General features: G+C 40.0%; 1 protein-coding gene across 1 annotated transcript in view; it reads right to left on the reverse strand.

The window, feature by feature from the left end:
• The window catches only part of PCNX2 (pecanex 2), a 281,381-nt gene that overhangs the window by 233,961 nt on the left and 24,176 nt on the right, over window positions 1–23,244 (reverse strand). Inside the window, exons 2-7 of the mRNA XM_081237716.1 lie at window positions 17,344–17,549; window positions 16,073–16,193; window positions 15,366–15,402; window positions 8,172–9,449; window positions 297–444; window positions 26–171 (exon numbers count right to left, since the gene is read on the reverse strand). Of these exons, the coding sequence (XP_081093842.1) occupies window positions 26–171; window positions 297–444; window positions 8,172–9,449; window positions 15,366–15,402; window positions 16,073–16,193; window positions 17,344–17,549 (1,936 nt within the window). The remainder of the gene's footprint in view (window positions 1–25; window positions 172–296; window positions 445–8,171; window positions 9,450–15,365; window positions 15,403–16,072; window positions 16,194–17,343; window positions 17,550–23,244) is intronic.

Consider the following 23,244-nt stretch of genomic DNA (forward strand, 5'->3'; position numbering starts at 1 on the left):
TGAGTAAAGAGCTCTAAAGACTTACCATGTTCATCAATAAAGACATGCATCGCATCCACAGACATCTCATCTTGCACAGATGTTTCAGGTCCACTGATGACTTGCAACACAGAACTATCTTGTTGGGAAGTTACCCTGTAGATTATCTGCCTTTGTCTATTGCCCTGGAAACTTAACATATATAAAAATTTCAAAAACAGTGTGGAATGCCTCCTTACCCTTAAGAAAGCATTAAAAGAAGCAGCCAGTAAATAAGACTGCACCAGCATGAAGCTATATACGTAAGTTATCCTTACAGGGTCGGGATCTTGGCAGGCTCAGTGAGCCCGGGGCTGGTGCTGGTGTGCTCTTGACTTTGCACATCTGGTTTTCCTTGCTTGGTATTGGGTCCACTGGGTTTCTCACTTTCTAGGATTTCCTCCTTTTTCTCCTGGGAACAGTTATCTGAAAAACATTGCTTTATGTGTTAACATAATATTAAATAAGAAATTAAGGTGAAAATACTTGGGAACAAGTTACCAAAACTGAAGCAAGAATAGATAGAAAATCTAAATAGCTCCTATGAATTCAGAATAAATACATTCTAAATAAATTAAATACATTTTATTTAGATAAATTTTCATTTTACTAATTATGAAAGTACCTAAATATTTTTGAAAAACAGAAGTGTGTATGTGTCAGAGACATGTTATTTAGACATCTACAAATACCATCACTTTACATATGGATTCAAGGACTCCCTTATAATACTCCAGTGACCACTGGCTTACCCAGTTGAAAATCACCCTTTTGGCTAACTTAGTCCTGAAAGGTTCATAACTCATACATGAACAGCATCGATGAAAAAAATTGCATAAATACCCTGGCAATTTTGGAGTAAAGTCTCATTTTGCATTTTAAAACCTTATCAGTCTTTCCTTCTCACTCATTCTCAAAATCTAAATTTTCAAGCTGAAGGTAGAATTGGCCTCTTCATAAAGTAGATGCTCATTAAGTATAGCTGACTTTGAACCACACCTTGGCACTACGGAGGACTCAGTGAGATACTATGCCTACTCCTTACCCTGAGAATATTTTAAGATGAATTAGAATTCCAAGATCAATAGGTATATATCGGGTTTTTGAATTTTTAGAATCCTCTTTAAATAATGGACCAAAACAAGGGTCTTAGTTTACACCATTATGCAAAGTGGAATGACCCCTGAGGGTCAGCCGTCCTTATCTAAAGATACACCCAATGGCCACTTTTAAGGTCACAATGTCCTCTGTATTCCCATGACCAAAGATACCAATAGCTATCTTCTTCTGCATAAATTTTTGCCTGAGAGAAGAACACGATTGAGTGGTTTGAACCTACAGGCTCTTTCAAGACATGCCATTCAGAAAACCCACCAAGATCTGTCTCAAAAGGTGAAGTGGGGTCTAAATCACATCATCATGTATACAACAAAGTTTTTCATCCTTGGACTTGAAGTACTTAGAGAAACATTGCTGGCTTCCAAATGAGTCCTGAAGATAAATATTCCCAGTGCATCTGTGAAACGATTAGAATTTCTTTGGTACAAAAATGTTTGTCTTTCATTTGACAGCTTGTCAGGATAGAAGTTTTCACAGTTTTCAAGAAACACATTTGTGAGAAAGTGCTATCATAACAAATAGCTTTAGCCAGTGATCACGTCATGTAAAAACTGCAGGGAGGCACGTTTAGACAGCTCTACCTTCTGACACTACATGTATGTGGACTCATCCATTCACTTCGCTTTTAATACCTTAGTCACTCCTTTCCTTAAATGGGCACATTACATATGTCAACCTATGGGTTATTTTTTTTCTTTCTCCCTTTAAAAATACACGTTTATAGGAATTTTCTGTTTCTAAAAATAGTACACATGAATGCAATGTAATTTAAAACTAGAGAAAAGGAAAAAAATCTTAAATTACTCTTAATCCCACCATGCTGATACAGGAGCCAATATGATACATATCTCACCAGTATTTTTTTCTAAGTTTTTTTTTTTCAAAGTTTAAGTCATAATACAGATGTTGATTTATAACTGTTCTATTTGACTTAAAGTATTGTAAATATTTAATGACATTAGATATTCTTCTACATCATCTACATCATCTAAAAATGGAAGTTATATATTACATTAATATAATTTACTAAACTAAATAGAACAGTTAGAAAACAAATGTTCTTTTATAGCTGTTCTATTTATCTTAAAGTATTATAAATATTTAATTACATGAGATATTCTTCTACATTATCCAAAAATTGAAGTATATACTACATTTAAAAGTATAATTTATTAAACTAGACCCCTACTGTTATAAATTTAGGCTCTTTCAATTTTTCTATACTACAGATAATTCTTCAATAATCATCTTCATGTGCATCATGATTATTTTCTTAGAAAGTCTAGAAGAAACTGAATATACAAATGCATAATAGCCAGACAATATATATAAATACAGAACTCTGACCTACAATCTACAGCAACCAGCCCAGAAAACCAACCCATAATCTACAGTAACCAGCCAGGAAACCAATACACTATGTACAAGTCAGACTTGTAGGAAATCAGATCACTATTTCTAGCAAACAGCTCAGAAAGCCAAATAATAACCCCCATAACAATCAGTCCCAAATGGCCAGGACTTGAATAATAACAGAGCTTCCCTCATTTTTGCCCCTGATTCCAACCAGAGAAATCCAACCAATCAGAAGGAGCCAAATACGCTCCCCTAGCCAATCACATAGGGTGCTCTAATTACCCCACCTCCAGCTTCCCCAGGCCAACAGCCTGCAATCACACCCAAAGCCTTCCTTTCTTCCACTACAAAGCTTTCCCACTCCTCTGCCTGCCTTGGAGTCGCTGCCAAAATGCTGGTGGCTCTTGCTGTAGCAAGCTCTGAATAATAGTCTTACTTCTTCTCACTTGAGCAGTCTTTGTTTATTTCCACAAAGTAAAATAAAGCTGTATCAAAAGAAAACAAAAACATGGCTTTAAAGTCTGTTGATAAGGGTGTGGTTTTCCATAACCTCAAATTCTAGAATATCCCCAAGACCTAAAGATAATTTAAAGGCCTTTGTGGAGATGACCTGGGTTGGAAATGAGAGCACCATAGAGGGCCTCCCTGGTGGCATAGTGATTAAGAATCCACCTGCCAACGCAGGGGACACGGGTTCGAGCCCTGGCCCAGGAAGATCCCACATGCCGCGGAGCAACTAAGCCCGTGTGCCACAACTACTGAGCCTGCGCTCTAGAGCCCATGAGCCACAAGTACTGAGCCCACATGCCACAACTACTGAGCCCACACACCTAGAGCCCATGCTCCGCAACAAGAGAAGCCACTGCAATGAGAAGCCTGCGCACCAAAGCCAAGAGTAGCCCCCGCTCACCGTAACTAGAGAAAGCCCGCACACAGCAACAAAGACCCAATGCAGCCAAAAATAAATAAATAAATTTATTTTTTTTTAAAAAAAGAGTACCATAGAGAGACCTGGACAACTACATGTAAAAGAAAAAGATTAGAACATTTCTTCACACCATATACAAAAATAAGCTCAAAATGGATTAAAGACCTAAATGTAAGATCAAAAAACAAAATACTCCCAGAAGAAAACATAGGCAGAACACTCTTTGACATAAATAGTAGTATTATTGTTTGCATGTGTTTCCTAAGGCAAAGGAAACAAAAGCAAAAACAAACAAATGGGACTAATTAAACTTAAAAGCTTTTGTACAGCAAAGAAAACCATTGTCAAAACAAACAGACAACCTAATGATTGGGAGAAAATATTTGCAAATAATATGACCAATAAGGAGTTAATATCCAAAATATATAAACAGTTCATACAAACCATTATCAAGAAAACAAATCAACCCGATTCAAAAAATGGGCAGAAGACATGAACAGACATTTTTCTAAAGAAGACATAAAGATGGCCAACAGGCACATGAAAAGACGCTCAACATTGCTAATCATCAGAGAAATGCAAATCAAAACCACAATGAGACATTACCTCACACCTGTCAGAATGGCTATCATCAAAAAGTCTACAAATAATACATGTTGTTGAGGATATGGAGAAAAGGGAACCCTAGTAATTGTTTGTGGTAATGTAAACTGGTACAGCCACTATGGAGAACAGTATGGAAATTCCTCAAAAAACTGAAAATAGAACCACCATATGATCCAGCAATCCCACTCCTGGGTATATATCTGAAGAAAACGAAAACACTAATTTGAAAAGGTATTCACAGCATCAGTGTCTACAATAGCCAAGATATGTAAGCAACCTAAGTGTCCATCAACAGGTGAATGGATAAAGAAGATGTGGTATAGGGCTCCCCTGGTGGCACAGTGGTTGAGAGTCCGCCTGCCAATGCAGGGGACACGGGTTCGTGCCCCGGTCCAGGAAGAGCCCACATGCCGCAGAGCGGCTGGGCCTGTGAGCCATGGCCGCTGGGCCTGCGCGTCCAGAGCCTGTGCTCCGCAACAGGAGAGGCCACAGCAGTGAGAGGCCTGCGTACCGCAAATAAAAAAAAAAAAAAAAAAGAAGATGTGGTATAGCTACTTACAATGGAATACTACTCAGCCATAAAAAGGAATGAAATTTTGGGCTTCCCTGGTGGCGCAGTAGTTGAGAGTCCACCTGCCGATGCAGGGGACGCGGGTTCGTGCCCCGGTCCGGGAGGATCCCACATGCCGCAGAGCGGCTGGGCCCATGAGCCATAGCTGCTGAGCCTGCGCTTCCGGAGCCTGTGCTCCACAACGGGAGAGGCCACAACAGTGAAAGGCCCTCGTACCGCAAAAAAAAAAAAAAAAAGGAATGAAATTTTGCCATTTGCAACAAAATGGATGGACTTGTAGTTATTATGCTTAGTGAAATAAGTTAGACAGAGAAAGACAAATACTGTATACTATCACATATATGTGGAATCTAAAAGATAAAACTAGTGAATATAACAAAACAGAAACAGACTCACAGATATAGAGAATAAACTAGTGGTTACCAGTGGGGAGAGGGAAGGGGGAGGGGCAAGACAGGGGTAGGGGGTTAAGAGGTACAAACTACTATGTTTAAAATAAATAAGCTACAAGGATATATTGTAAAGCACAGGGAATATAGCCAATATTTTATAATAACTTTAAAGGAAGTACAATCTTTAAAAATTGTAAATCACTGTTAGATACCAGAAATAAATATAATATTGTAAATCAACTATATTTCAATAAAAAAAAATAGGAGGCAGGAGAGTAATTCCCAGGATGATAAGAAGAGCAAATGTTTGGTAATTTTTAAAAATTAAATTTAAAAAAACCTCTGTCCCTTCCTGGAATAGGTATATGATCCACTGCAACTCCTCCCTCCCTCTTGTACCTACAAGTTCCCGACAACCAAGCCTGTTCCCTTCCATAGAAAACCTCATAGCACCCACATCTCTTTGCACACCCCCTAGGTTTCCAACTCAACGCCGTTCTGATTGCACATGGCTGGCTGAAAAGTTTAAGAGCAGAAACTTAAGTAGACAGACCAAATAAACCTCACATATAGCCTGAGGGGAAACTCAGAATAGAAGGCTGAAATGGATCAAGTAGCAAGACTTTTCACATATTTTCTTACTTGAATCATCACAGTAAATCTGTAACGTATTATTATTCCTGCTTTACTGAAGCTACTGTGACTCAGATGGATATGGTGAGTTGTCCAAGCTCACCCCACTGGACTGCAAAACCAAAATTTGGCCCTGGGCTGTCAAGTTCCAAACCCAGAGCTCTGTCCTCCCCACACACAGCTTCCGGGAAGAAACACATCATCCAGATCAGCATCACCTAATACAGTAGCCAGTAGCCACATGTGGCTACTTAAATGAAGTAAAATTCAATAAAATTATAAATTCCATTTCTCAGCTGCACCATCCCCATTTCAAGTATTTAATAGCTCCATGTGGCCAGTGCCTGCTGTCCTGGACGGCAGATACGGGATAATTCCATCACTGCAGAAAGTTCTATTAGACAGTGCTGGTCAAGATGCATGAATCTTTATATTAATTAGATGGTGAGCATCCAAATCTTGTATCAGAAAGTATCTAGTATCTCAAAGTAACCAATGCTTTCTTGTACTGCATGTGTCTGTTATAAAGGTTAGCTGAATCTTTCCTGTTACTCCATATGCAAAATCTTGGATACACAGATATAGTAACAGGGAGAATGCATTCACTTTACATAATTTAAATATTCAGACTTAATGAATTTTTAGGCAAGAGTGGACTGACCCACAAGCAGGGCAAGCCTTTTGGCAGAGCACCAGAAAGAAAAAAGAAAAAAGAGCAAATCGCTGAGAGTTGCCTGCATAGAGCCAAAGGGTCCCCCTGACTGGCCCAAAGAGCAGAGAACAGGCAGCAGCAAAGGGACAATCATAGCACGAAGATATGCTACTGCCATGTGAACCACAACTTCCTGCAAGCAATCCTACCATATAGATACGCTCTCAGAGATCTAGGCAGAAATGATGTACTCAAAAATCAAAGAAGTATAGACATTTAAAGTTAAAGGACTTTGGGACTTCCCTGGTGGCGTAGTGGTTAAGAATCTGCCTGCCAATGCAGGGGACACGGGTTCGAGACCTAGTCCAGGAAGATCCCACATGCCGTGGAACAACTAAGACTGCGCACCACAACTAGTGAGCCCACGTGCCACAACTACTGAAGCCCGCACGCCTAGAGCCTGTGCTCCGCAACAAGAGAAGCCACCGCAGTGAGAAGCCTGTGCACTGCAATGAAGAGTAGTCCCCGCTTGCTGCAACTAGAGAAAGTCCGCATGTAGCAATGAAGACCCAACGCAGCCAAAAATAAAATTAATTAATTAATTAATTAATTGAAAATAAATAAATAAAGTTAAAAGACTTTGTAAAAACTCTAGTCCATGGGACTTCCCTGGCGGTCCAGTGGTTAGGACTCAGTGCTTTCACTGTCTTGGCCCCAGGTTCCCCTGGTTGGGGAACTAAGATTCCACAAGCCATGTGGAGTAGCCACAAAAAAAAAAAAAAAAACTCTAGTCCAGTAACATCCTTTGCCAGGGAGGAAACTGAGCCCAGAGATATTAAGAGAATGAATCTGCTGTTCATACAGGAAATATAGTTTATTATTTATGAGTGTTGACTCTGTAGCCAGACTGCCTGGAATCAAAGCTGAGTTGTAGACTTACTAGACTAACTTGGGAAAGGTAGTGAAAACCAGCTGCAAAAAAGGAATGATAACAGGACCCATAACGCAAGGTTACATGAAGAGTAAATTAGTGAAAGTGAGACTAACTGTATAATATATTGCTCAAACTGGGAACCCTTCTGAGACTGAAAGGCAGCGTTATTAATAATTATGTTGGCAAAACACATGTTAATGAGGGCCTTTTTGGACAAACCACCACGGATGGTCACCCGTGTTAATATCTGTAAAGTGCTTAGGATGGTGCCGGTGTAAATTTAGAGCTGTGTGTTTGTTATAATTATGTTTACAACTTGGGATAATTAGAGAATTCAGCACAGAGGATTATATAATGGAATTCAACAGAAAAGTGGATTCCTTTCACAGAAATTTGCTTTACAATCAGCTTTCCCAGAATGCATCTATTCTATTTTTTTCATACCTTTACTTTTTTAATTTATTTCTTAAAAAGTCTTATTGAATTTGTTACAATATTGCTTCTGTTTTATGTTTTGGTTTTTTTGGCCACGAGTCACGTGGGATTTTAGCTCCCCAACCAGGGATCGAACGTGCACCCCCTGCATTGGGAGGCGAAGTCTCAACCACTGGACCGCCAGGACAGTTCCGCATCTATTCTATTAAGGAAGAGCTATCTTCAGGGGTCTTGTCACCATGGTAAAATATAACTGCTCATTTCCTTAGAAATAAACATTCTTGCGTAGGGAAGCCAAATCTTCATTACTATGCCTTAAATTTCCTGGTGGAATAAGCCAGGTTTAACCCATGCTCATCACACAGCTTAGTTTTGATACACTCAGCAAATATCAGTGATGACACCAAGCACCAACAATTACACAACAGTTGTCCCGCTGTTTGCAAAATCAAATCACAGAAGGCCAATGACAAAGAGAGGCAATGCCTTCTTTGTATCATCAGGACAGAACTGAGGTGGAGCCGTACCTCCAGGAAGCCCGCTCTCTTTGCTCTGCTCTGCCGGCTCATTCTTTTGGTCAGATACCACCACCTTGGAAGTATTAATTGATTCTAACAGGGAGACAAATTCCAGGAAGTTGGATTCGTTTGGTATTTGTCCTTCCTTGGCCTCCAGGTCAGATTTGGAAGTTGGCATTGTTTGCTCTTTATCGTTAATAACTTCTGCGGAACTTTTGCTCAAGAAGACGTCTGTCCCGCTGTCTACACTGAGGACTTGGGAGCGTCTCTTTTCCTGGCTGGTTCTACAAGATGATGGGTCAAGGTTAGCCTGGACTTCCATGCCCCCCTCAGGCTCGGAGACCACATCAGGCACGGGTGACGGGGTTGTACGGGGGTCTCCTGGGGAAGGACTGTGGTCCTGTGTGGCATCGCCCCCGTCCCCAGATTCATAGCCAGAACATGGATTGGAAGACGCCTCCACCATCAATCTCTCCGGTGTCCTGTCACTTCCATTGCCTTCGGGACACACCATGCCTCCTCCTCCACCCTCAGACAGCTCAAGGGTGATGATGGGAATTCTCATCTGTTTCTCAGGACCAGCGGCCCCTGGGGGAACTGGCTCAGCATCACACGTGAAGCCAGTTCCCTCAGTACCAACCACCTTCAGGTGGAGAGAACTTTCCAAGTCTGTCATGGAGTTGGGGGTACTACTCATGGTGATGACAATCTTAATGGGCTCGTGCAGACTCAGCGGGTCTCCAGGTTGAGAAGTATCTATAAGAGTGACAGCAACCTCATTATCTGAGTCATCCACATCCTGGTTCAAGGGCAGGGCCACCTGCTGGGAAACCTGCTCCCACCCAGGTTTGGAGATGACGGTGTTACACTGAGGGCAGCTACTGCTCAGGCTGTCCTGAGGCGACTTGCTTTGCAACTGTTCCCGGATGGAGGCATAATTCCCAGGTTCCGGAATCAGGACGGAATTCTCACTCCCCCAAGGCTGGAAAGAAACGTCTGTCTCCAGTAAGTCGAATTGAGACAAAGACAGGTAGGGCACCTTCTTCACGGCTTCTTTGTCCACCAAGCCGCCCTCGGATCTGTGGCAGAAGGGGGGCTGCCCCTGGCCCCCTTTTCCCTTCCCTTTATCACTGATGCAAGTTTCTGCCATGACTGGTTTCACTGGTATTGCTGACGTGGTCATGGTTTCTGGCACGTGCCCTTTAGAAGCAGGTAAGCTTTCCGTTTTCATCCCAGGTGCTGTAGATGACACTGGTGCCACGGGTTGGTCATCTGACACAATGACACCTGAAATCAACAACAACAGCAACTTGATTCGCATCCAGAATGGATGAATAATGTCATGGAGCAAGACCGAATAATAACAAACTAAACATAACACCAGCAACAAATGTGATTAGATGCTTAGTCTAAAAATATCACCTCCGCTGTGAAATTGTTCTTGAAATCTCTGTTTAAAAAATAATTCAGGCTTGTAGCTTTCCCTCTTTTGTGGGCTTGGGAGGCAGACTAGTATGATTTAAACAACATATTTGCAGTCAGAAAGGTCCTGGCTCTGCTATTTACTAGCTACGTTACATTGGGCAAGTTACTTAATCCTTCTAAACCAAGGCAGGGAGGGTCCAAAATATTGAAATATAAGGCTTGCCAAGCAAAGGCAGCTTGGATTTTATGCTAAGAATAATGTGAACTCAGCAGAAGCTTTTCAAGCAGAGAAAGGAAGGCGTTCATTCAGGCCTCCAAAAGTTCTTTTCTAAGTATTCTGAAGACAATCAAAAGACAGTATAATGGTAGGAGGAACCAAGATGGCGGAGTAGAAGGACGTGCTCTCACTCCCTCTTACGAGAACATCAGAATCACAACTAGCTGCTGGACAATCATCTACAGGAAGACACTGGAACTCACCAAAAAAATACCCCACATCCAAAGACAAAGGAGAAGCCACAATAAGATGGTAGGAGGGGCGCAATCACAGTAAAATCAAATCCCATAACTGGTGGGTGGGTGACTCACAGACTGGCAAACACTTATACCAAAGAAGTCCACCCACTGGAGTGAAGGTTCTGAGCCCCACGTGAGGCTTCCCAACCTGGGGGTCCGGCAACGGGAGTAGGAATTCCTAGAGAATCAGACTTCGAAGCCTAGTGGGAATTGATTGCAGGACTGGGGGAAACAGAGACCCCATTCTTGGAGGGCACACACAAAGCAGTGGGCTCATCGGGACCCAGGGGAAGGAGCAGTGACCCCGGGGGAGACTGAACCTGACCCACCGGCTTGTGTTGGAAGGTCTCCTGCAGAGGCGGGGGGTGGCTCTGTTTCACCGTGGGGACAAGGACAGTGGCAGCAGAACTTCTGGGAGGTACTCCTTGGCGAGAGCCCTCCCAGAATCTGTCATTAGCCCCACCAAAGAGCCCACAGTAGGCTCCAGTGTTGGGTTGTCTCAGACAAAACAACCAACAGGGAGGGAACCCACCCCACCCATCAACAGTCAAGTGCATTAAAGTTTTACTGAGCTCTGCCCACCACAGCAACAGTCAGCTCTACCCACCACCAGAGCCTCTCATCAAGCCTCTTAGATAGCCTCATCCACCAGAGTGCAGACAGCAGAAGCAAAAAAACTACAATCCTGCAGCCTGTGGAACAAAAACCACATTCACAGAAAGATAGACAAGATGAAAAGGCAGAGGACTATATACCAGATGAAGGAACAAGATAAAACTCCAGAAAAACAACTAAATGAAGTGGAGATAGGCAGCCTTCCAAAAAAAGAATTCAGAATAATAATAGTGAAGATGATCCAGGACCTTGGAATAAGAATGGAGGCAAAGATCGAGAAGATGCAAGAAATGTTTAACAAAGACCTAGAAGAATTAAAGAACAAACAAACAGAGATGAACAATACAATAACTGAAATGAAAACTAAACTAGAAGGAATCAATAGCAGAATAACTGAGGCAGAAGAACGAAGAAGTGACTTGGAAGACAGAATGGTGGAATTCACTGCTGTGGAACAGAATAAAGAAAAAAGAATGAAAAGAAATGAACACAGCCTAAGAAACCTCTGGGACAACATTAAACGCAACAACATTCGCATTATAGGGGTCCCAGAAGGAGAAGAGAGAGAGAAATGACCCGAGAAAATATTTGAAGAGATTATAGTCAAAAACATCCCTAACATGGGAAAGGAAATAGCCACCCAAGTCCAGGAAGCACAGAGAGTCCCATACAGGATAAACCCAAGGAGAAACACGCCGAGACACATAGTAATCAAATTGGCAAAAATTAAAGACAAAGAAAAATTATTGAAAGCAGCAAGGGAAAAACGACAAATAACATACAAGGGAACTCCCATAAGGTTAACAGCTGATTTCTCAGCAGAAACTCTACAAGCCAGAAGGGAGTGGCATGATATACTTAAAGTGATGAAAGGGAAGAACCTACAACCAAGATTACTCTACCCAGCAAGGATCTCAATTCGATCCGAAGGAGGAATCAAAAGCTTTACAGACAAGCAAAAGCTAAGAGAATTCAGCACCACCAAACCAGCTCTACAACAAATGCTAAAGGAACTTCTCTAAGTGGTAAACACGAGAGAAGAACAGGACCTACAAAAACAAACCCAAACAATTAAGAAAATGGTCATAGGAACATACATATCGATAATTACCTTAAATGTGAATGGATTAAATGCTCCAACCAAAAGACACATGCTTGCTGAATGGATACAAAAACAAGACCCATATATATGCTGTCTACAAGAGACCCACTTCAGACCTAGGGACACATACAGACTGAAAGTGAGGGGATGGAAAAAGATATTCCATGGAAATGGATATCAAAAGAAGGCTGGAGGAGCTATACTCATATCAGATAAAATAGACTTTAAAATAAAGAATGTTACAAGAGACAAGGAAGGACACTACATAATGATCTAGCAAACAGAATCCAACAACACATTAACAGGATCATACACCACGATCAAGTGGGATTTATCCCAGGGATGCAAGGATTCTTCAGTATATGCAAATCAATCAATGCGATACACCATATTAACAAATTGAAGAATAAAAACCATATATGATCATCTCAATAGATGCAGAGAAAGCTTTTGACAAAATTCAACACCCATTTATGATAAAAACTCTCCAGAAAGTGGGCATAGAGGGAAGCTACCTCAACATAATAAAGGCCATATATGACAAACCCACAGCAAACATCATTCTCAATGGTGAAAAACTGAAAGCATTTCCTCTAAGATCAGGAACGAGACAAGGATGTCCACTCTCACCACTATTATTCAACATAGTTTTGGAAGTCCTAGCCATGGCAATCAGAGAAGAAAAAGAGATAAAAGGAATACAAATTGGAAAAGAAGAAGTAAAACTGTCACTGTTTGCAGATGACGTGATACTATACATAGAGAATCCTAAAAATGCCACCAGAAAACCACTAGAGCTAATCAATGAATTTGGTAAAGTAGCAGGATACAAAATTAATGCACAGAAATCTCTTGCATTCCTATACACTAATGATGAAAAATCTGAAAGAGAAATTTTGGAAACACTCCCATTTACCACTGCAACAAAAAGAATAAAATACTTAGGAGTAAACCTACCTAGGGAGACAAAAGACCGGTATGCAGAAAACTATAAGACACTGATGAAAGAAATTAAAGATGATACCAACAGACGGACTGATATACCATGTTCTTGGACTGGAAGAATCAATATTGTGAAAATGACTATAATACCCAAAGCAATCTACAGATTCAATGCAATCCCTATCAAATTACCTATGGCATTTTTTTACGGAACTAGAACAAATCATCTTAAATTTGTATGGAGACACAAAAGACCCCGAATAGCCAAAGCAGTCTTGAGGGAAAAAAACAGAGCTGGAGGAATCAGACTCCCTGACTTCTGACTATACTACAAAGCTACAGTAATCAAGACAATATGGTACTGGCACAAAAACAGAAACATAGATCAATGGAACAAGATAGGAAGCCCAGAGATAAACCCACGCACCTATGGTCAACTAATCTATGACAAAGGAGACAAAGATATACAATGGAGAAAAAACAGTCTCTTCAATAAGTGGTGCTGGGAAAACTGGACAGCTACATGTAAAAGAATGAAATTAGAATACTCCCTAACACCATACACAAAAATAAACTCAAAATGGATTCGAGACCTAAATGTAAGACTGGACACTATAAAACTCTTAGAGGAAAACATAGGAAGAACACTCTTTGACATAAATCACAGCAAGATCTTTTTTGATCCACCTCCTAGAAAAATGGAAATAAAAACAAAACTAAACAAATGGGACCTAATGAAATTTCAAAGCTTTTGCACAGCAAAGGAAACCATAAACAAGATGAAAAGACAACCCTCAGAATGGGAGAAAATATTTGCAAACGAATCAATGGACAAAGGATTAATCTCCAAAATATATAAACAGCTCATGCAGCTCAGTATTAAAGAAACAAACAACCCAATCCAAAAATGGGCAGAAGACCTACATAGACATTTCTCCAAAGAAGACATACAGATGGCCAAGAAGCACATGAAAAGATGCTCAACATCACTAATTATTAGAGAAATGCAAATCAAAACTATAATGAGGTCTCACCTCACACCACTTAGAATGGGCATCACCAGAAAATCTACAAACAACAAATGCTGGAGAGGGTGTGGAGGAAAGGGAACCTCTTGCACTGTTGGTGGGAATGTAAATTGATACAGCCACTATGGAGAACAATATGGAGGTTCCTTAAAAAACTAAAAATAGAATTATTATATGATCCAGCAATCCCACTACTGGGCATATACCCAGAGAAAACCATAATTCAAAAAGACACATGCACCCCAATGTTCGTTGCAGCACTATTTACAATAGCCAGGTCATGGAAGCAGCCTAAATGCTCATTGACAGACGAATGGATAAAGAAGTTGTGGTACATATATACAATGGAATATTACTCAGCCATAAAAAGGAACGAAATTGAGTCATTTATTGAGATGTGGACGGATCTAGAGACTGTCATACAGAGTGAAGTAAGTCAGAAAGAGAAAAACAAATATCATATATTAACGCATGTATTTGGAACCTAGAAAAATGGTACAGATGAGCCAGCTTGCAGGGCAGAAGTTGAGACACAGATGTAGAGAACAGACGTATGGACACCAAGGGGGGAAAACCACAGTGGGTTGGGGATGGTGGTGTGCTGAATTGGGCGATTGGGATTGACATGTATACACTGACGTGTATAAAATTGATGACTGATAAGAACCTGCAGTACAAACAAACAAAAAAAACCAACTAATACTAAACTTTCTTTGGGTTATTTGTATGGAAATATGTTAATATAAATGTTTCAGACATTACATGAAATTTCTAAAAATCTTATATGTTCTGGTATAATGTTATAAGTCATAATTCTAGTTATTACTTTAAAATGTATATCTCAGGGGCTTCCCTGGTGGCGCAGTGGTTGGGAGTCCGCCTGCCGATGCAGGGGACACGGGTTCGTGCCCTGGTCTGGGAGGATCCCACGTGCCGCGGAGCGGCTTGGGCCTGAGAGCCATGGCCGCTGAGCCTGCGCGTCCGGAGCCTGTGCTCCGCAACGGGAGAGGCCACAACAGTGAGAGGCCCGCGTACCGCAAAAATAAAATAAAATAAAATAAAATGTATATCTCAGAAATAACTTAAAAAAAGACAATAAAATGAAATCTTAGTAAAAAAGTAAAACAAATATTTGTGGTGGGAGGGTTAAAAGAAAATCTCAGGAACAAAATTTGTAACTTGACAGAAATGCATATACACAGAATGCAATACCATTTCCTCTGTCATTTTTCAATGTAAGTGCTATAATAAAAAGTATACTGTGTCGATGATGAATTTATCCTATTTGATATCTGCTGTTAGGAGCTGTATGAAAGGAGTCACAGACTGGAGAAAGGACGATGAAATATAATCAATACAATATCACAGTCTGAACGTAGACATGATATACAAATTCTGATAAGAGATAATGAAAATGAAGAGCTAAAGAAATGAAGGTAAAATGTAACTGCCATCTTGGGTACAGTTCTAATTCTGAATGAATTCACTGGCATTCTGCACTATAAAAATTATTTTTCGCTTCACTGAATATAAGGCTGTGATACAATATTAAACGATGAGAATAAGCGACTCTACCTTTGAGATCTTCCACTGCTTCCTGTGCTGGCAGCTCCTAAATAAATTAAAGGACAAAAAGCAATCAGTATGACTCAGCTCCCTGCCCACTTCCAGGCAGTCGGCAGACACTGAGCAGCAGCCACTGTTCCTCTCAGTGACACGTGGGGAAGACACAACAGAGTGTCCACTGAGAAAACGGGTAGCAAAGATGGACACAAAAGTATCTACAGTGTAGACATCCAACCAAGCCCACGGTGCTGTGAGAAAAGGGAGTTTGGTAATTACGAAAGTAAGGAGAAAAAATAATGCGCTACTTCATACTATAGTGAATAGAGCCCAAGAAAGTGAATCTAGAATAAAGGTGATTTAAGTATGATTTCATGTGGAGTGGTGGAGTGGATTCCAGGGGAAGGCGTTGCAAATACGATGATTGAGATGAATGACAGACAGGACCAGGGAGAGGGCAGGGAAGGTGTGCTTATGGGTTCTTCTGGCCATGGTGCAGTCCCGGCTGGGCAGGCAGACTGCAGAGAAGGCCGGTGGGTGTGCTTGGAACGGGTGACTGGGTGTTTATCACATGGTCCATGTGCTCCCCTCAGGTCACTACCACCCAAAGGCCAGTATTTACAACCACTGCACATAAGTTGCAGTCACCACCATTGCACACTTCCACGATCAACACTCCAGCAGCATGAGGAGAGTGAAACAGAAAACAGACCACTAACCAGGAGCCCGGATGAGTGATGAGAGTTTATGCTCTGTCCTCTGGAGCTGCTGTGGAGGGGAGGCGTGGAGAGGGTTCGACTGGCCTCTTCCTTTTTGCCGTTGTTAATCCGCCCATTATTGCTAAGCCATCATGAGAAACACAGGGGCAGTGATATTATCAAATAAAACTATGGCTCTTTTGACATTAGTCCGCAAACAATTTTTTTTCCTTGATTCCACTTTGTCCAATTCATGGTATACACAATGGAATATTACTCAGCCATAAAAAAGAATGAAATAATGCCATTTACAGCAACATGGATGGACCTAGAGATGATCATACTAAGTGAAGTCAGAAAGAGAAAGACAAATACCATGTGGTATCACTTATATGTGGAATCTATGATATGACACAAATGAACTTATATACAAAACAGAAACAGACTCACAGACTTAGAAAACAAACTTATGGTTACCAAAGGGGAAAAGGAGGGGGAGGGATAAATTAGGAATTTGGGGGTCATGTATACACACTACTATATATAAAAGAGATAGACAACAGGGACCTACTGGATAGTACAGGGAATTATACTCAATATTTTGTAATAACCTATATGGGAAAAGAATCTGAAAAAGAATGTATATATATATATATATACACACACACACACACACACACACACACACACACACACACACATAACTGAATCACTTTGTTGTACACCTGAAACTAACACAACATTGTAAGTCAACTATATTTCAATAAAAAAATATATATGTATAAAAAGGGGAAGAATTCACGGTATACAAATTTTATTTTTAAAAGCTAATAAACATTACTTTAAAATAAGACATGCTCTCTTAAGGAACTATCAGAAATAAGACCAAGAATAGTGATGAATGTTCACTTGAGAATTACTCTTAATATTTTAGTTCTATGCAATGTACTACTTTTATATTAACAAACACAAATGTTCTTTCTGAAAATACTCTGGCGTGCACTAAGCATTGAGATGATGAGATAAAAATACTGAAGTGAAATATTTTGCTACACTAAGCCTAATGCAAATGAATTTCAGAGCATGGTATAAGGTCATATAATAGTCAGTTAAACCATCTGGATTATCAAGATTTTTATGCCTAAGTGTATGCTTAAATATAAGAAAAATGTACATATTTGTGTCTGCCTCTCCTGGCATATTTTCACAAACAACTCATACATGAGAAAAATTATTTTAATCAAAATTAAAACCTTTAAATTATGAACTAATACATTAATGAGAAATGTTACCCTGTATTTTTATGATTGGTTATGTGGTCACTGATGGCCTCTTTGTCTTTATTTGGCTTTTCTTTCTTTCTGGAGGGCCTTTGCTGAATCACTTCTCCTTTATCAAACATGAGGTGTAGGCGATAACTGACCAATTTGATTATTGTGAAGAATATCGTCACTGAGCTGCAGTAAAAAAATACAGTGATGGCATTTGGAGGAAAAGCCTAGAGAAGAGAAAAGAAAGGAAAAAATGTATTTGCTTGTAGGATTACCTCTGGTCTTAAATCTTAAAGTATTTTTAAACTATTTATTGAGCATAAATTGGGCGAGATTTCAAATTTTATTAGTTTTATAACTCTTCCTGTTCGTAATACCTGAAGAGAAAGAGCTACTACCTTTTTTTTTTTTTTTTTTTAAGTCTTTCTTATTTTTCAGGTGCTGGTACTAGCTGCAATGACCAATGTGATTTGCAGACAGGAACCCCATAGAACAAAAGATACATTATAGTGAGAGTCTCCATTTTCTACCAGCTGTTTTCTACAGGCTAGTCTGGTCTTCCCGTGAATATGGTCTTCAAGGCCAGAGGAGGGCCTTTGAGATGCTGTTTTCTTCAACAAAACACAAACAGCCTTGCAGAGAACAAAGGGAAGGAGAAAGGTTAGTGTAACGCCCCCTTCCTTTCCTCCCTGATTTCCCATTGGGTTAATATCATCAAGCCATGGACTTCTCTAGTGGCATGATGTAGGCAAGGGCCATAAGAGGGTGTACTGCCTCTCAAAGGCAGAGGGACACATCCAAAAGTGGCAAAGGATCTTTGCATGGAGATCATGGTGAAGGTCAGCTCAATTCTGTCCAATCCCCTCAAGAAACAAAACGAATCACTGGAACCCATGTAATTGTCCCACTCTGTAGGATACCCCACATTTCTTCCTATTTCTCTCACAGACCATGGACCATGGCAGGTTCTCTGGTCCTTCCTAAATAAAATTCTTATCTTCTGGGATAGAAACGAATTCCTGAGGGTCCCAAGATGATACTAAGGACAACCTCAATAAACAGCGAGACCCTTTTAGCAATGCATCTCCCAGAAGGATCTCATAAATCCAGTGATGATTCAAGTCAGTGCTGCAACCTGGAACACAGCTAGGCTCAGAGGCCACATGGCCCAGCCCCCTTCTGCTCCCATGCAGCCCCTGCACAACCTGCCCTGGTCCTATCTAACAATTTACCATCTGGGTGAGACTGTTCCTAAAACAGAATAGCCAAGCCAAAGGAACAACCAAGAAAGAGGAAACGATCACCAACAGTAAAAGCCGAAGTGAAGAATTTTCACCATCACAGACTTGTTTTCATTTCATGCGGATAAAAGTCCACAAATAAATATGAATTCATAAATAAGTGAATGACAGAACGATTAAATAAGATAAATATTAGATGGATAGATAATATATAAAGTCAGTTCCCCTCCCTGGAAGCAGATAAGTTCCACATTTACACATGTACCTCCTCGTGAGAAGTTGTGAAGAACCTCAAGGAATATATAGCCAAGTTGAAGAGAGACAGAGAGGAGAGGCCATTAATAGCCCCCATCACTTTTCCTTAACATGTCTGTATATTTCAGGTCTAAAAAAGTGCAGGCTAATAAAAAAGAATGAAATAATGCCATTTACAGCAAAATGGATGGACCTAGAGATGATCATACTAAGTGAAGTAACTCAGAAAGAGAAAGACAAATATCATATGATATCACTTATCTGTGGAATCTAAAAAAAAAATGATAGAAATGAACTTATTTACAAAACAGACTCACAGACATAGAGAACAGATTTGTGGCTGCCGAGGGGGGAGGGGGCTGGGGGAGGGAAGGATTGGGAGTTTGGGGTTAGCAGATGCAAACTATTATGTATAGGATGGATAAACAATAAGGTCCTACTGTAGAGTACAGGGAACTATATTCAATATCTTGTGATAAACCATACTGGAAAAGAATATGAAGAAGAATGTATATATGTATATATATATATATATAACTGAATCACTTTGCTGTACACCAGAAATTAACACAACATTGTAAATCAACCGTGCTTCAATAAAATATAAATAAATTTAAAAAATAATAATATCAATAAATGTAGGCTAAAGCTAGAGAGTAAGTTTGAAGAAACTGATAAAGAAGCAATAAAACCCAGCAAATGCTAAAACCAACATGATGCTAAGTGAAGTAAGTCAGAGAAAGACAAGACAAATACTGTATGGTCTCACTTACATGAAACTTATTTAAATATAAGTGAAATACAAATTTATGTTAGTTTAAAACAAAAAGAAAAACACCAAACTTATAGAAAAAGAGATCAGATTTGTAGTTACCAGAGATGGGGGGTGGGAGGAGGGAAATTGAAGGAAGGTGGTGAAAAGGTCTAAACTTACAAGAGTAATAAGTACTAAGGATGCAATGTATATGATGACTATAATTAACATTGCTGTATGATATATAGGAAAGTTGTTAAGAGGGTAGATCCTAATTCATCACAAGAATTTTTTTCTTCTCTTTGTACTGTATCTATATGAGATGATGGATGTTAACTAAGCCTATGCTTAGCTGTGATAATTATTTCACAATATATGTAAATCAAACCATCAGGATGTCTACCTTAAACTTACGCAGTGTTGCGTGTCAATTATTTCTCAGTAAAAGTGGGGAGAAAAAGAAGGCAGATAAAAAGGTTTTTAATAAAAAATAAACCCCAGCAAATGTCTATGAGAATAGATTAGCAAAGTGTCATATACAAATTATTTTTTAAAGGAGAATTAATTTATATTATTTTATTTTGTTTTATTTATTTTCTTATTTTTTGGCTGTGCTAGTGGGATCTTAGTTCCCCGACTAGGGATGGAACCCATGCCCCTTGCACCATAAGCACAGAGTCCTAACCACTGGACCACCAAGGAATTTCCTGTCATATACAAATTATATTCAAAAGTTGTTTGAATTATAATGTAGCTTGGGTCGCATAGTATTCCAATTAGTAGGGGTAGCAGAGAAAGTGCTCACTAAATACCCCACAGGCTCTCCTACATTTCCCAGCCTCCCTTGCAGTCAGGCTGGGCCCATGTGCCTACTTTTGGCCAACGGACCATAAGCAGAAGTGGCCAGTGTCACTACTAAGCCTAAACAATTATGAGCTGGTGCCTCCTCCATGCCACTCTCCTCCTCTTTAGTTGATAATCTCAGAGGCCATGTTTTCCAGATCCATCTACAAGACAATAGAGCTTCCTTCAGCCTGGGCTCCTGGGGGACTCTATGGGACAAGGCCCTTACAGACCCAAGATGGACATGTAATAGAAGCGAGAAATAAACCTTTGATTCACTGAACCACTGAGATTTGGGGCGTGGCAGCTAGCATGGTTTCACCTAAATTAATATTGGGGGTTCCATTTTATGGGGAAGCTTCCATTCAAGATTAGAGATAAAAAACCCTAAGGCATTGGGAAAAGAAGGCTAGGGAAGAAGGAGGAGAGAGAAAAGATTATATATGGATACTGGGGAAATTCATTTGGAAAAAAACTGACTTGCCACAATAAGAAGAGATATTACTTTTCAGTTTATTCTCATAAATATGGGCTACAGCATAAGCTTAGTAATGTTGGAATTAAGAGAAGGCAAGAAGTTTGAAGTTAACATGAACATCAGTAACTAGTTTGCAACCCAGGTGAGAACAGGTCTTGTCTCATCCTCGATGAAGGACCACTTAGCACTTTGTCACACCACTGAAAAGCCCCTACACCGCACCAGACCGTAGTGAGAGACAGACATTTTACTGAAAATTTCCTTGGCGAGAGGAAAGGTTTCACAGCACATGATTCATGGCACATTATTCCTCCCCAAATTCTCTGCTCTCATGATTCCTTTAAAAACCTCTCCCTTCAGTAGACCCTCCAAATGGAAGCTAGCATCCTCTAAATGTCCCCTTTTTTATGCCATGTAATTAGAGCTCTGCTCATATTTCCCCAATTCTACATTCCCAGGAACATCACTGAAAATTACTATCAAGGCCATTTTTCTGCTGACCTCATTATGCTCAGTCAACAAAAGATCTCCAGCTTCTAGAATTTTCTCTCCTATAAGTATGCATGCAAGGAAAGGAAGAGGGTTTAGGAGAAATCTGTCATGAATGAGCAGTTTTAAATTTGTATTTAATTTCGATCCCAGATTTTTCCCCCTGATATAAGGTATATTCAGATCTTGAATAGAGGTTTACTTGTTCTAAGGTAAATCACAATTTTTTCTTGTTTCCATGAACTTATCATTTTAACACATCCTTATTGACTATAGGAGGCAACCTTTTTCAGAATTATATTCTTGGCCAAAGATGAGCTATATGTTGTTTTCTGACCCATTATTAAGATAACTAGTAGTATAATCATTCATTTGACCAAACTTTCGGACAAAATTTCATGAAAAATAACCTGTTACCAACTAGGCATTACAAATATGGTCATTTGTATTTCTCGAAAAACTGGATTTCTCGGGATTTGGCATCTCCTAGAAGCACCTGCCTGTGTGGACACCTGCACAGTTCACAGTTCTCCCCATGCAACCCATGCAACTCTGTTTCTTGAGCTCCTATGAAAGCTCTGGCTCTCTCTGTCATCATTCTTTCTTTCACAAAACTCTTTTAGTGTGGCAAAATACATATACCATAAAATTTAGCACCTTAACCATTTCAAAGTGTACAGTTCAGTGGCATTAAGTCCATTCATATTGGTATGCAATCATCACCACCATACATCCACAGAATTTTTACACCTTCCCAAACTGAAACTTCCTGCTCACTAAACACTAACTCTGCATTCCCTCCAACCCTCTGCTCTGGGCAACCACCATTCCACTCTCTGTCTCTATGAATTTGACTTTTCTAGGGACCTCATGTAAGTGGAATCATATAGTATCTATCCCTCTGTAACTGGTTTATTTCACTTAACTTGATGTCTTCAAGGTCCATCCATGTTGTAGCATGTGTCAGAATTTCCTTCCTTTATAAGGCTGAATAACATTCCATTATATGTACATACCCCATTTTGTAGAGACATTCATCTGTTGATGGACATTTGGGTTTTTCCCCCCTTTGGCTATTGTGAATAATGGTGCCATGAACACGGATGTGTAAATATCTCTTCGAGACCCTGCTTTCAATCGTTTGAGGTATATACCCAAAGGTGAAATTGCTGGATTATGTGGCAATTCTATGTTTAATTTTTTGAGGAACAGTCATAGCCACATTTCTCTAGTGGCTGCACTGTTTTATGCCACTCTGGTTTTGAACTGCAGGCTGACGGGCCTTTCCATCTCTTGAGTAGCCTGGAGAGACCAATCATCTGGCTGAGTGAGGACTACCTATAAATAAGGCTGGTGTCCAGTGAGAATAAACCACTTTTGAGGATTTCAGTATGAAGACCTAAGGACACTTTGCGATGGGGGTTCAATCTTTATTCATGTGTATTTCATAAAGGTACTTCACCTGACTGAGTAGGTGAACCTCTGTAACTCTGGGGTTCACAATTAGCAAGTCCATTTGCATATATCAGCTTCATTTGCTATAAAGGTGATATTTGAACTCCATCTGCTTGACTCTGTGTCTCCCTGAAGTGACTCAGAAAAGGGAGGTGCTATTCATTGGGCCACCAAGTCTATGCATAATGTTTATGCACTTGACTGGAAGGGGAGCCACTCAAGCCTCCACTGAGAAGCTCTGTGATCTTGACCTACGCATAATTCATTTATGTGGCACATAATAAGCCTAACAAATTTGGCTTCCCAGCCCAGAGCAGAAATTAGAAGGGGGGAATGAGGAATGAATAGAAGCACAAAAATGTAACAAGACGTAATAAGTGACAGCTTAAATGGTGTTGGAAAAGTAA

Source organism: Mesoplodon bidens (assembly GCF_964165515.1).
Source record: "Mesoplodon bidens genome assembly, chromosome: 1".
NCBI lineage: Eukaryota > Metazoa > Chordata > Mammalia > Artiodactyla > Ziphiidae > Mesoplodon > Mesoplodon bidens.